The sequence below is a fragment of the Haplochromis burtoni genome, unplaced genomic scaffold (assembly GCF_018398535.1).
Source record: "Haplochromis burtoni strain Fernald_Lab_line unplaced genomic scaffold, NCSU_Asbu1 Contig_616, whole genome shotgun sequence".
NCBI lineage: Eukaryota > Metazoa > Chordata > Actinopteri > Cichliformes > Cichlidae > Haplochromis > Haplochromis burtoni.
The window spans coordinates 145,411-159,983 of NW_024582977.1; the positions used below are offsets into that span (position 1 = coordinate 145,411).

The window sequence follows — 14,573 nt, forward strand, 5'->3', positions numbered from 1 at the left end:
ATTGTTCCTCCTGTATCTGAGGTTCTACTAGCGGACGAACTCTCCTTTCCAGCACCCTGGCATAGACTTTCCCAGGGAGGCTGAGGCGTGTGATCCCCCTGTAGTTGGAACACACCCTCCGGTCCCCCTTCTTAAAGCTGGGGACCACCACCCCGGTCTGCCAGTCCAGGGATACTTCCACTGATCTCCACGCAACATTGTAGAGGCGTGTCAACCAGGACAGCCCTACAACGTCCAGAGCCTTCAGGAACTCGGGGCGGACCTCATCCACACCAGGGGCTCTGCCACCAAGGAGTTGTTTAACTGCCTCAGTGACCTCGCCCCCCGGAAATTGGCATTCCCTGCACACCCTCACTACGCGTTTAGGTGCACCGGGTCTGTCAGGTGTCCTACCCCGCCACCTGATCCAATTCACCACCAGGTGGTGATCAGTTGACAGCTCAGCCCTTCTCTTTGTCTGAGTGTCCAGAACTTCTGGTCGCAGGTCTGGTGATACAATTACAAAATCGATCATCGACCTGCGACCTAGAGCGTCCTGGTGCCACGTGCACTTATGGACACTCTTATGTTCGAACAAGGTGTTCGTTATGGCCAAACTGTGATTTGCACAGAAGTCCAATAACAAAACACTGCTCGGGTTCAGATCAGGGAGGCCGTTCCTCCCACTCACGCCCCTCCAGGTCTTGCTGTCGTTACCCACGTGAGCATTGAAGTCTCCCAGTAGGACAACAGAGTCTCCAGGTGGAGGACCTTCCAGCACCCCACTTAAGGACTCTAAGAAGGCTGGGTACTCTGAACTGCCACTTGGCGCATAAGTGCAGATGACAGTCAGGACTCGTTCCCCGACCCTAAGGCGCATCCACCGGGAAGAACCCCAACGTACCGGCAGCAAGCCGAGGGAATATTAGAATACCCACCCCAGCCCGCCGCCTCTCACCAGGGGCAACTCCAGACTGAGACAGAGTCCAGAGTCAGACAGAGACAGAGTCCTGGCAATTGGGACATTCCATGTCCCAATTACCAGTCTTGGTAGCCGGGGATCAGTCCGCCAGGGCCTCCGCTCCTGCGGGAGGATGGGCCCATGTCCCCTTTTCGGGCTGTGCCCCATGGACTAAGGCCCAGCCACTAGACGCTCGCCCTCGGGCACCCTCCCCAGGCAGGGTAAACTGTTCCCTCCATGTTTTTCTCATAAGGATCTTCTGAATTGCTCTTTGTCTGGTCCCTCACCCAGGACCAATTTGCTATGGGAGACCCTACCAGGGGGCAAAAGCCCCCAGACAACATAGCCCCTGGGATCCCTGGGACACGCAAACCCCTCCACCACGATAAGGTAGCGATTCACTGAAGTAACTGGACACAGTTTAATTCATTGTATTTCAAGATCCCACAGTTCACACTTCATGTCAGGTTAAAAGAAGTCTGTAGATGTCTGTGATCACACTGTATTGCGACATAAATCAGTACAAGGGTATGACACCTTTTCTAAAGCTTTGTGTGCCCCAGAAGCACAATACAAGCCATAATTGTGAATTGGAAGAAGGGAACATATGCACTTTTCATAAATTTCCAGTTAAATAACTAGATAACATGGGTTTTGGTCAGTGAGTTTAAAGAACATCCCACTGCTAAATTATACCAGCTTTTTTTGTGATGGTACCATACCAAAACAAGGCTATAAACTATACAGCTTAATGTTATTGTTGAATCCATGCTGTTATTGTGTGTAGGATCCTGGCCACTGTGGGGGCTGACTTTGATCTGAGAACATTGAGGGCGGTGAGAGTGCTGCGACCACTCAAACTTGTCTCCGGGATTCCAAGTAAGTCCACTTCACATTTTAATACATGTGCTGTCTGTGCTAATGGTCATGATGTGGTTAGCATGTTACAGCATTATAATAGGTTAACAAACAAACAACTACTATACTGCAAAAACATCTGTTCTGAAGATAAATTGCAAAATTTCACAGCTTTTTAATTTTAGTGGTGTATACCTTAAGCCAGTGTACTATACAGTGTATAGGAGTACTGTGCTACAGTGTATATGAGCATTTCTATACAGTATATTGAAGTACATCCATACAGTTTATAGGAGTGCACTTTTAGTGCCAAGAGCCGCACTCAAGAAAAACATCTGGCGTAAAAATAGGAGGGGGTCCACTTTCCCTCTTGGGGGAATACTCCCATAGGTTTTAAATCTGGGACTCTCCACCATTTGACCCTAGAACTTATGAATCTTCTCGGATGACAGGTGAAACGTCTTCCTTAGATTAACAAGTAAATATTTTTCCTTAGCACTACAGTTCCTCTGCATCTTTTGGACAGAGGCAAAATGACAAGGAGACTTGGTTGTAAAAGAAAAATTCAAAGGATCTTGTAAATATCTAAGGAGCTTGGAAAGAAAAATGACTGGAGTTCTTTATGTTTCTCAAAGACTTTTCAATAGCAATCACGTGATCAACAGTGGGTCCACGACCCTCTTAAGGGACAACTTCCACTAGGGCTTGAATACCTGCGACTCTTCATCATTTGGTCTTAGAACTGAAGAAGCTTATCGGGTGAGAGGTGAAACGTCTTCAAGAAACTTAAAGAAGTCCAGTCACTTTTCTTTCCATGCTCCTTAGATTATCATGACTGAATGACTGAGAACATACACAGAATTACTGCAAATATATTTTGATAGCATTATGGTATGCTTGTATGTTACATTACATATGCAATCAATCATGGCTATGGCTAATCTTACTTCTCTTGCTTTGCCTCAGGTCTTCAGGTGGTTTTAAAGTCCATCATGAAAGCTATGGTACCACTGTTGCAGATTGGCCTGCTGCTCTTCTTTGCCATCCTCATGTTTGCCATCATCGGCCTTGACTTCTACATGGGGAAATTTCATCGCACCTGTTTCCGGATTAACACAAGTGAGCAAATGTTATAGAACCTTAACCATTCCTATGTGTTTTTTAATGAAGATAAGGGGTTGAGTGACACATTTTGAATTCCCCCCATATAAACAAAAATATGATTGTAATAGAAATTATGCAGTGAAGCAAGCTCCAACAGGAGAACGAACAATTAATTGTAAAATATGTTCCCTATGATGTGTGTGATATTCTTTTATATCATCAGTCAGACTTTCTCTTACATAAATTTAAAGAATAAAATCCAAATAATCACATTGTCCATCAGAATCTGTGAGCTGTCGGCTTTCAACCCCGACCTCATGTCTGTGTACGTGCTGCCGGGTGAGAAAGCCAACATCTCACTGATTCTGATGTGTTTGTCCGTGCTTTGTGTTTATGTCTTTTTGCGGAATCCGTTTACCTGCTCTCGTTTGCTGTTTTAGCTGTTTGGTGGTTGTTGAAATTGTTTTGTGAGGTTTAGCCTGAGATTCTGGCGTTTCTGGTAAAACACATTTATATTTCAAAATTGATTCAGGATTTTAATGAATCGATATTGCTTTATTAAAGCTAAAATCGATTTTAATCAATAAATTGATTATTGAAACCCACCCCCTATATTTAAACCTTTTGTTTTCTTCTCCCCAGCCTCGCAATCTCCCTCATACCCAGCTGTGTGGTCCCCTGTGTGCCTCTTCGTTTAGAGTTATTCATGTCCCAGTATATTCTTTTCCTTGTGTCAGCAATAAAGCAGTTTTGGAGTTACTTTCCACGTCTTGGAGTCTGCATTTGGGTCCACATCCTGCATGCCACACAGCGCACTGTGACAATTTCTAAAAAAATACCTTAGTCTGTCAATGTGTGTCTTTGTGGTTACAGGTGAGCAGACTGCAGATTTCCCCTGTGGCTATGAAGCTCCAGCAAGGACCTGTGCCAACGGCACTGTCTGTAGGGAGTATTGGATTGGACCCAATTTTGGCATTACCAATTTTGACAACATCCTCTTCGCTGTTCTCACCGTTTTCCAGTGTATTACAATGGAGGGATGGGTGGATATCCTCTACAATGTGAGTCCAGTTGTGGGGACATAAAAAAAGATCTTTGGCCATATATTTTGTTGGTTTACCTCAGGGCAGCAGTATCATAATTTTATTGTGTTAAAAAACATATGTACATGTGTATACAATACAGGGTATTATATCAGCGTCAGAATAGGCATTCACTGATTACTACACAGCACTAAAAAAAAAGCCCACAATAAGTGTTACTTGAGAAAAAATGTTCCCATGCAATCTGGGGCTATAATTATATTTCACATAATTCTTACACGATAAAACACAGTGAGCTATGTTTTGTTTGGCAAACACTAAAAAAGCATCACATGCAGTATGATATATAGGTATAGAAATTGATAAGAATTTAGTGATTCCGATTCCATTATCGATATCATGTACTGACTGATTCCGTATCAATTTTCTTGTCGATTCTCATTGGGTTCTGATTGGCTCCACTTTGAGAGTCACCAGTTTATTTAGAAGTAAAACATGAATATATCTAAAGTAATGTGACTTTGGTAGATCATGTTTTTCACAAAGGAATTTAAATGACAAAACCATCTTTATTAAAGAGATCGCTAAAATAAATCAGTCCTTTTTTATTCCAATCCATAAATGTCTGGGATGGCACAAAAAGATGATTAGATGTTACTGGAGAGAAATTAAATATCCAAATTAAAGTACTTTCCAAATTGGCGCCAAATCTTTATAAAATTTTGGACCACCAGGCACACCAATATTTAGCTGAAGAGGGGCAGTCAAAATTGAAATAGGTGAACTGTTGTTTTTGGTTCCATATTTACCCAGACAGGTCCCTCTTTATCTGCAAACCTGGTAATCCATTATGTTAACTTAAAAATATAAACTGCCCAACAATAGAATACACAATTAGGCAAACCTAATCCTCTCCAAACATGACTTCTTTATTCGTGCAGGTTTTTTATTCCATGTAAATAAAAGAAATATTGCAATCTAACTGGAAGAAAAATAGGAATCATTTTAAATAAATACAGAAACCTGGGCATTATAGTCATTTTTACTGTGTTTATCCATCCTGCTAAGGACAATAGCAATTTTGACCACCTATCCAGGTCATTTTTGGTTCCTCCTAAGTAGGGCAGGACAATATGCCCAAAAATATTTATCACGATATATATTTGATAATTTGCGATAATGATATAACTGACTATATAATTGACGCGAGACAATATACTTTACAACTCCACAACTTTATTAGTGCAAAAAAACTTCATCAATGTATTTTCATTTAAAGAAGCAGCTGTTTTTTATGTGCCTTAAAGCTATATAAAAATGTAACAGTGAAAATGCAAATTCCTTGCTGACAGTTTAACCAAAAGGCATTTCCAGTGGAAATGGGCTGACATATCCTGAGCATAACCATGTATAATATCAACAATACTTACAAGAGGTTATACACACACAAAGCTGTAATATTATGTTGAAGCACAATACGTATTACTCCGCGAAGCTCCCAACTACGGTAGACGTAATGCTTTGACAATTCATCAAGCGGTGCGGCTTTGTAGCTTAGCAGGGTCGTACGAAAACATTTTTTGACAGATTTTTGAGTGCCGTGTACCAGATAAAATCGGTTCTGTAATAGCGCTAATAACAACGGCCAGCTTGCATGCTCTACCAAAAAATGTGCTTTGATGTGTATCTGACGGATGAAAGCCAAACCAGTTCCATACCACTGAAGTTGCACCATTTTTACAAACCAATTCTGGTTCATCTGTTTCATTCAACAATCTGCTTTCCCCCTTCTCATTCTCTGTCGCCGCCATGCTTTTTCCGCCATGTGCGTATGAAAACAAAGTCTTTTACCTAGTCTTTTACATATTCTATTGCGATATTTCATTTTCTTATCATTGCCTAACATTATACCGGTATTGCCGTGAACTGTATGATATGGCCCAGCCTTACTCCTACAATAGACTTGTAATTGTATGGATGCATAGAGATGATTGAACCAGTTATTTCTAATCCCTGGGAGGTAAATTTATCCTTTTTCAATTTTAAAGGGCAAATTTCTATAGTTGATTTACCTTGCTAAATTATTTGTTTTGAAACAGATAAAGAAGTAGGACATGCCACTAATTGGATCTAATATTAGCAGAAGTAGATCATCTGTATAAAGCAGAATTTTGTGGTTTACCTTGACCCTGGACAGTAGTCTTAATCCTACTGTCTGATCTAATAGCGATTGCCAATGGCTTGATTACAAACAGATAAGGAGCACGGCAACAGCCTTGCATTGTACTGATGCAGCCATAGGTACTGAGTATAAAACTGTAATCCAGCTATCAAATTTTGGCCCCAATCTAAAATGTTTTAGAAGTATAAATACGTAAGTCCATTCTATTTTGTGAATGCCTTTTCAGCATCAACACTTAGAACAACTTCAGACTGTGTTGCTGAGTGAGGGGAGGAACTGAACTACACTGAACAGGGTCCTTATCTTTTTTAAGTATGACTGAGATTATGGCCTGAATAAGTGTTTTTGACTACTTTCCGTTTTCCAGGGATTCATTATACACCGTAAAAAAAAAAATCCTAAAAAAACCCAGTAATTTCTGGGAAGTGGGGCGCTAAAATAATACCAGAAAATAACAGAAAATAACTTTTTCATGAAAATACGGTTATTTCCAATAATTACAATACAGTTTGTTGCCCTAATTTTACATGCGATTTTGCCCCTTTTCAAGTGCTTTTAAACATTAAATTAGGAACATTTTAATGTGATTAAACAATGAACTTACCTATAGACAAGGTCAATGAATGCGGCAATATGAATAATAATACTTAAATGTACAGAAATATACAGTTAACAGTTGGTTTAAATAATAATGGATTGCATTCATATAGCGCTTTTTGAGACCCTCAAAGCGCTTTACAATTCCACTTTATAATTCCCCTCTGACCATCACCAGTAGGTGGTAGGTGAAGTGTCTTGCCCAAGGAGACAACGACCGCGAGTGTCCGAGCCGGGGCTTGAACTGGCAACCTTCTGATTACAAGGCAAACTGCCAACTCTTGAGCCACAATCACCCTAAATAACAAGAATAATAATAATTATTTGATGTAAAAAAAAGTTTATAAGAATCATTTTATATATTTTTCTCCATAGCATTACATTTGAATTTAACAGTTCAATCTTTCAAATAATGGAATAATGAAATTATGATACATTTGTGAATGTATTTTAACAAACTAAATATGCATATGTACAGACAAATACATTTTAAAAACAAGAAAATTATGTTCACAGTCTATTTATGTAAATTTAATGATATTCCAGAAGAACAGTACAGAACTGTAAAATACACAGTAAAATACTTTTATATTACAATTGTTTTTACAGTGTAAACTGATTTCAAAACAGGTGCGAGCTTTAAGGGTATTCCCTGTAAAACTCGATGGGAAATCATTATGTGCCTGGTGCACTGCCTGTTCGAGATAGCTTAATAGGATTACTTATTTCCTCAAGTGACAGTGGCTGCTTTAAGGATGACTGAGCCTCTAGAGAGATTTTTGAATATCCAGAGAGTTGAGAAATAGGTCTGTTTCTGATGCATTACCCTCTACATCTGATTGGTATAGGTTAGAATAATATTGTTTAAACCAATCATTAATGTCGTGATAGTTGTATGATATTAAGCCAGGATCCATTTCACTTCCTGTAATCATTTGCCCGGCTGACTTTTTTTTTAAAACCGAAGAACAAGAAGCCTACCTGCTTTATCTCCATGTTCACAATAAATCTGTCTGGATTTTAGTATATATTTTTTTCACCTTCTCCATCATAAGAATATTTCGTTCCATTTGTAGTAATAATTTTTCGTTGAACAGATCTGGTGTGGGTGAACCTCATGTCACCTATGGACATCTCCCATGTTCCTCACCAGCGTTTTAACATCCTCAGAGTGTACTTTATTCTTATATGCTACATAACTGATAATTTGCTCCTAATGTAAACCTTCATAGACTCCCACAGAATGTCCCTCGGCAGCTCCTTGATTTCATTAGTTTTCAAGATGAAATGTTTTGAATTATTTACATAGAAGTAGCTGAGGTTCCACGTTATCTGTAAAAATAAAATGGAATAAGTGGAAGTAGTTCCACGTGTGTGTGTGTGTGTGTGTGTGTGTGTGTGTGTGTGTGTGTGTGTGTGTGTGTGTGTCATTATTCATTGCAGGTTGGATATTGAATAAGTTACTGCTACTAATATAATACAAATACCTTTATTGATGGATAATGTATCTATCAACTTTAAACTGAAAAAGATTAGATTTGTCACGGCAAGTTGAGTGAGCCGTGTGGAAGAAAGAAAAGGAGGATCCAAATGCAGGCACTTGTAAAGGTGTGAGGGTGGTTTATTAAACACAAAATAAAAATAGGCAAACAGCAAAAGGAACAGAAGGCTATCTAAACTGAAAACAACTAAACTAGTGAACACAAACCAGGACATGAACATGAAGGAGGATACACAACGGAGAATGACGACGGATGACAGCAGGGATAACACACAGAAGGAGCACGGTGGATACACAGACGGACCAGCAACTACAATAACAGAGGACGCGACTTAAATACACACAGAGAAACACAGGGAGATTACACACAGGTGGTGGAGTAATTAACGGGATGAGACAAGAGGTAAAACTAAACACATTCACAAGAGACGCAGACCTTCACAATAAAACAGGAAACAAGACCTCACTACACAAAGACGCCGACTTCACACTGAGAGACAGACTGAATATAACACATGGAACCTAAATGCTAAACATGAGACACAAATCCTGAAACACAAATAAACAGAAACATGGAACTCTAACAATAACAATCATCGTAGCCTCAGAGAACAAAACAATCATTCAAAAATAAACCAAAACATAATAATGGATTGGATTTATATAGCGCTTTTCAAGGCACCCAAAGCGCTTTACAATACCACTATTCATTCACTCTCACATTCATACACTGGTGGAGGCAAGCTACAGTTGTAGCCACAGCTGCCCTGGGGCAGACTGACAGAAGCGAGGCTGCCATATCGCGCCATCGGCCCCTCTGGCCAACACCAGTAGGCGTAGGGTAAAGTGTCTTGCCCAAGGACACAACGACCAGGACAGAGAGCCCGAGGATCGAACCGGCGAACCTTCCGGTTACAGATGCGATTCCCAACCCCCTGAGCCACGGTCGCCCTAAGAACACAAAACGCAGGGTCGAAACTGACCCAGAACCGTGGCAAGATTGGTGTATGGCTGTAGTCACTGTGATTGTCTGCTTTCTGTATTAAAGTGGACCAACTGTATGGCTGACGGGCCACATGTAGGTCTTTGGTTCTCTCTGAACAACTTGCATGTAATTAATTAAGTATACATCTTAGAGTTTGTTGCAGTTTAGCCACTAAACAGTCTCCATCAGAAAAGGGTCTTTTTTGTATTTTTTGGAGGGAACTCACAGTACTCACAGTATGCCGCCAGCTGCTTAGACCTCTTCTCTCCAGCCCCGGTGCCTACTGAAATAGGGAAGGCATGATTAGATGATGTTCACCTCCTCTGACAGCAGCCTCCCACTGACACCACACCTTGAATCCACTGCTCCACCACTCCTCTGCAACTAAGCCACACCCCATCACAGCTATCCCCCCAAAATGTGAGCTCACATTAAAAAACAAATTGAAAAAAATAACAAAATGAAATGTGAAAAAGTTTACCCAACAGCAACTGAAGTAATTGTTTTCTAGATTATATTATCAGTTGTGGAAAATTATGACCTCTTGTTCTATAGAATCTTTCTTCAGTTCTTTGAATGTTGCGAGTATTTGGTGATACAAAACAATGTAACAGCATTTCAATCTGGTTAAGGGAATGAATTGCAACACCTTGATTATTTTCTTTTCTAGCAATTGTGTTATAGGTTTGCTGGTGTCCTTGGGATCTTTAATCTCTTGCTTGACTCAATTTTTCCCAAATATCCTCACATTTGAATAGCTTGGTATACAGAAGATGCAAGCAGTGCTAGCCAATAGATTCTCCTTCAAAGAAAAAGTTTAGCCTTTCTTCTTAGTTATAAACTTCTACACCTCATAATTGTAGTTCATTGAAGAAAGAGTCAGGACAAAAAGTCACTTGTTAAGAAAAAAAAATACTAAAACGGTTTAATTACTAATGTAGTTTCTAACAGGGAAAGGGAGTGATTCTGGACATGCGCATTTTAAAAAAAACAATTTAGTTTTTAAATGTGGAAAAGGCCTAAGACTGTGATCCTATACACCACGGGTGTCAAGCTCCAGTCCTCAAGGGCCAGTGTCCTTACTTCTGGTTTTATGTATTTGTCATTTATTTGTCATTTTCGTATTTTCTACTGAGTAGGGTGTTTTCTTCAGTATACTTGCACAGGCAAGTAATTCTATCCATTTGACAAGTAATTCAAAACTACAAGTCCTCTGAGATGACCGCGACGCCACACTGCCCCTTTGTTTACAGTCGAGATCAGCTACTGGGACTTCGGCAGTTTAGCCACACTGGCGTCCCCACTGGCGTCCCCGCCGGCGTCCCTGCGGTGATCAAAAGGATTTACCACGGCTGCAGAGCCGAGAAGGCACGACAACTGAAGAGAAAAAGATTTCGTCCTGCTCTCCCGTCAGTAGTGACTGGTAACGTCAGACCGATTGCTAAATAAAATGGACAAGCTCGTGACGCTAACGAGGACGAAGAAACTTTTCTGAGAATGCAGTGTTGTGTTTTTCACAGAGACATGGCTGCTAACACGCTGCAGGCTTATGACATCATCAGCTCTGCGACAGCAGACCTTCTGAATCGAAGCCCCTCCGTGTTTGTGGCTGTAATGGGCAATTTCAACCACACTAACCTCTCCACTTTTTTACCTACATTCAAGTATTATGTGGACTGCAAAATCAAACACTAGACCTGTTTTATACCAATGCTAAGTCTGCACTTCAATAGGTTTGATTGCCCTGCGTCTCCTGTCTCCACTCCTAGCTCTTCCCATATTTTCCTCCCCCCTCTCCTCCCCCCTCAGCCTGTCTCACTCTGTCCCTTTCAGCAGATGACATCAAAAGAGAACTGGGCAGACTCCAGTCCAGTAAAGCTGCAGGCCCTGATGGTGTCAGTCCCAAGGTGCTGTGCGTGGAGTTCTACATCGGATCTTCAACATGAGTCTGAACCTGCAGAGGTTTCCATCACTCTGGAAGACATCCTGCCTGGTCCCTGTCCCCAAAAAGATCAATCTGTCGACCCTCAGTGACTGCAGGCCAGTGGCTCAGACTTCACATGTTATGAAGATGCTGGAGAGACTCATCCTGCGTCCGCTGGTGCAGCCTTGGCTGGACCCCTGCATTTTGCTTATCGACCCCGTATCGGTGTGGAAGATGCCATCATCTACCTGCTGGACCATGCTTATTCTCATCTGGACATTGTTGGGAGCACTGTGAGGGTCATGTTCTTTGACTTCTCTAGTGCTTTTAACACAATCAGACCATCACTGCTGGGGAATTCGCTCACAGAAATGCAGGTGGATGCCCCACTGGTAGCTTGGATCACAGACTATTTAACAAGTCTGTTAAATAGGGTGAAGAGCTGCTGGTCGGATAACATCCTGAGCAGCATGGGGGTGCCAGAGGGGAAGGTCCTGTCACCCTTGCTTTTCACCCTCTACACATCTGACTTCAGGTACAAGTCTCAGTCATGTCATCTGCAGAAATTCTCGGATGACTCTGGGCTGTATCAGGGACGTACAGGAGGAGGAATACAGGAATGTATTCAACAGGTTTGTTGAGTGGTGTGAGCTATCTACAAACTATCTACAACATAACATCATAAAAACAAAGGAACTGATCATGGACTTTAGGAAGCCTGCTCCTCCTCCTACCCCTGTTCCCCATCAAAGGGGCTGAGGTTGTGGAAGACTACCGGTACCTGGGGATACACATTGACTGTAAACTGGACTGGTCCAAGAACACTGAATCGGCTGAGTCGGCTTTTCCTACTGAAGCGCCTCAGGTCCTTTAATGTCTGTAGGAAAATGACCATGTTCAATCACTCTGTGGTTGAGAGTGCTGTGTTCTTTGCGGCTGTGTGCTGAGGCAGTGGGGTGAAGACAGCTGATGCCAACAGGCTGAACAAGCTGGTTAAAAAGGCTGGTTCTGTCCTGGGTGTCAGACTGGAAATCCTGGTGGATTGTCTGAGAGGACAATGCTAAAAAAGCTCCTCAGTATCATGAACAACTCTTCTCACCCCATGTACGCCTCGATTATCAGAGCACACGCAGCAAGTCACGCAAGTTGTTGACTCTCAGAAACTTGTCCTCTGATTCAGTTGTGGCTTTGGGTATCCCTGACCTGTTCCTGTCAGAGTTTGTTTCTGAGTGCCTTTTGATGGTGAAGGAAACTGTACTCACTGACACCTTGACATTCTTTGCAATTTCTCTGTAGGAAAGATGTCATGGGTTACTCTCAGGATCTACACGCAGAGGACTGGAACAATGGGGCTTAACTTGTGAGACATGAAACACATTATGGATATGCATGGTCCTGGGGAGCTTGAGGTGCACAGAAACGGGATAAACAATGGAGTCTACTTTGAATGGTCCAATAAAGGTGGGGGAACGTTTTTGTGATTCAGTCCTGAGAGGTACATACCGAGTCGAGAGCCAAACCTTCTGTCCAGAGGAGTATGCCGGGGCGGGGGTCCAGTGGTGATCCGCCAGCTGTTTGTTTCTGTCTGCAGTGCAAAGAAGGGCAGCTCTAGTGGCCCGCCTTGCACGCCGACATCGCTGCAGGTGCTGCTGAACAGAGAGCACAAAGTGCTCACCTTCGATTGCTGGGAACAGGGAGGGTTGAGACCCCAGGGAGGCCTCGAATGGAGAGACGCCAGTGGCGGATGAGGTAAGGCTGTTGTGGGCATACTCCACCCACGTCAGTTGGTCACTCCAGGTGATTTGATTAGTGGACGTCAAGCAGCGGAGAGCTGCCTTGAGTTCTTGGTTGGCCCATTCTGCTTGACCGTTGGTCTGCGGATGAAAACCTGACGAGAGACTGTGGACCCCGGTCCGAGACTATTTCTGCTGGGATCCCGGGACTCGATCTCCCATGACAGGACTCCGATTACACATGTGGGAGGGAGAATAGGAGAGTCACGGGCCTGATCCTCTTAGGCGGTGAATTGGCGGGAAAGAGCATCGGGTTTCACGTTCCGTGAACCGGACCTGTAGGTGATTGTAAAGCAGAATCTTGTAAAGAACAGAGCCCACCTGGCTTGTCGGGCGTTTAGCCGTTTAGCCGACCGGATGTATTCGAGGTTCTTGTGTCCATACTACAAAGGGTTCCGCTGCGCCTTCTAGCCAGTGGCGCCACTCCTCCAGGGCGAGTGTGATTGCTAGCAGTTCCCGGTCCCCGATGTCATAGTTCTGCTCTGCGGGAGAGAGACGACGGGAAAAGTAAGCGCAAGGGTGGAGCTTACCCTCTTGTTGTTGGGAGAGAATGGCTCCAACTCCTATATCCGAGGCGTCCACCTCTACAATAAACTGCCACTTGAGATCCGGCTGCCTGAGGATGGGACCCGAAGCAAAGCGTTTCTTTAGCTGCGTGAAGGCCTCCTGGGCTCGATCATCCCAGCAGTAAGGTACCTTAGGGGAAGTTAGCGGCAAAGCAATCTTACTGTAGTCACGAATGAACCTCCGATAAAAGTTGGCGAAACCCAGGAACCGTTGAAGCTGCTTACGATTAGGTGGAGTGGGCCAGTCCAAGACTGCTTGTACTTTAGCTGGATCGGCTCTTAAATCGCCCCGGGCAATGATGTAGCCTAAGAATGACACAGTGCTCACATGAAACTCGCACTTTTCTCCTTTAACAAACAGGCGATTCTCCAGGAAGCGTTGCAGGACTTGTCTGACATGGTGTACATGATCAGAGAGAGAGCGGGAGAAGATGAGAATGTCATCAAGGTACACAAACACAAAACGATTGATGAAATCATGAAGCACATTATTTACTAGACCTTTAAAAACAGTGGGAGCATTAGTTAGTCCAAACGGCATGACCAAGTATTCAAAATGGCCCAGGTGCGTGTTGAAGGCTGTTTTCCACTCGTCTCCCTCTCTTATCCTGACTGAGTGGTAAGCATTTCGCAAATCGAGTTTAGTGAAGATGGTCGCCCCCTGCAGGAGTTTAAAAGCGGATGACAAGAATGGCAGAGGGTACTTATTCTTAATGGTGATGTTATTGAGGCCCCGGAAATCAATACATGACCAGAGGCTTTTATCTTTCTTAGTCACAAAGAAGAACCCAGCAGCCACAGGGGATGAAGAGGGGCAAATCAATCCATTAGCCAAGGATTCATTGATGTACTTCTCCATGCATTCACGTTCAGGTTGAGAGAGGCTGTACAAGCGACTAGTGGGAAGGGGTGCACCTGGGAGCAAATCAATACTGCAAATGTACGGGCGGTGAGGAGGAAGAAAGCGGGCTCGGTCCTTACAAAACACTTGGTTGAGATCATGATACTCCGACGGAATGGCTGAAAGGTCAGGGGACTAGTGTGGTGGTGGGTTACATGATGTTTTTACAGGAGTAGCAG

At 42.9% G+C, this 14,573-nt stretch overlaps 1 protein-coding gene across 1 annotated transcript in view; it reads left to right on the forward strand.

The window, feature by feature from the left end:
• LOC102295138 (voltage-dependent N-type calcium channel subunit alpha-1B) overlaps window positions 1-14,573 on the forward strand; it is a 197,892-nt gene that overhangs the window by 60,754 nt on the left and 122,565 nt on the right. Inside the window, exons 4-6 of the mRNA XM_042214834.1 lie at window positions 1,728-1,819; window positions 2,765-2,917; window positions 3,776-3,963. Coding sequence (XP_042070768.1) covers window positions 1,728-1,819; window positions 2,765-2,917; window positions 3,776-3,963 — 433 coding nt within the window. The remainder of the gene's footprint in view (window positions 1-1,727; window positions 1,820-2,764; window positions 2,918-3,775; window positions 3,964-14,573) is intronic.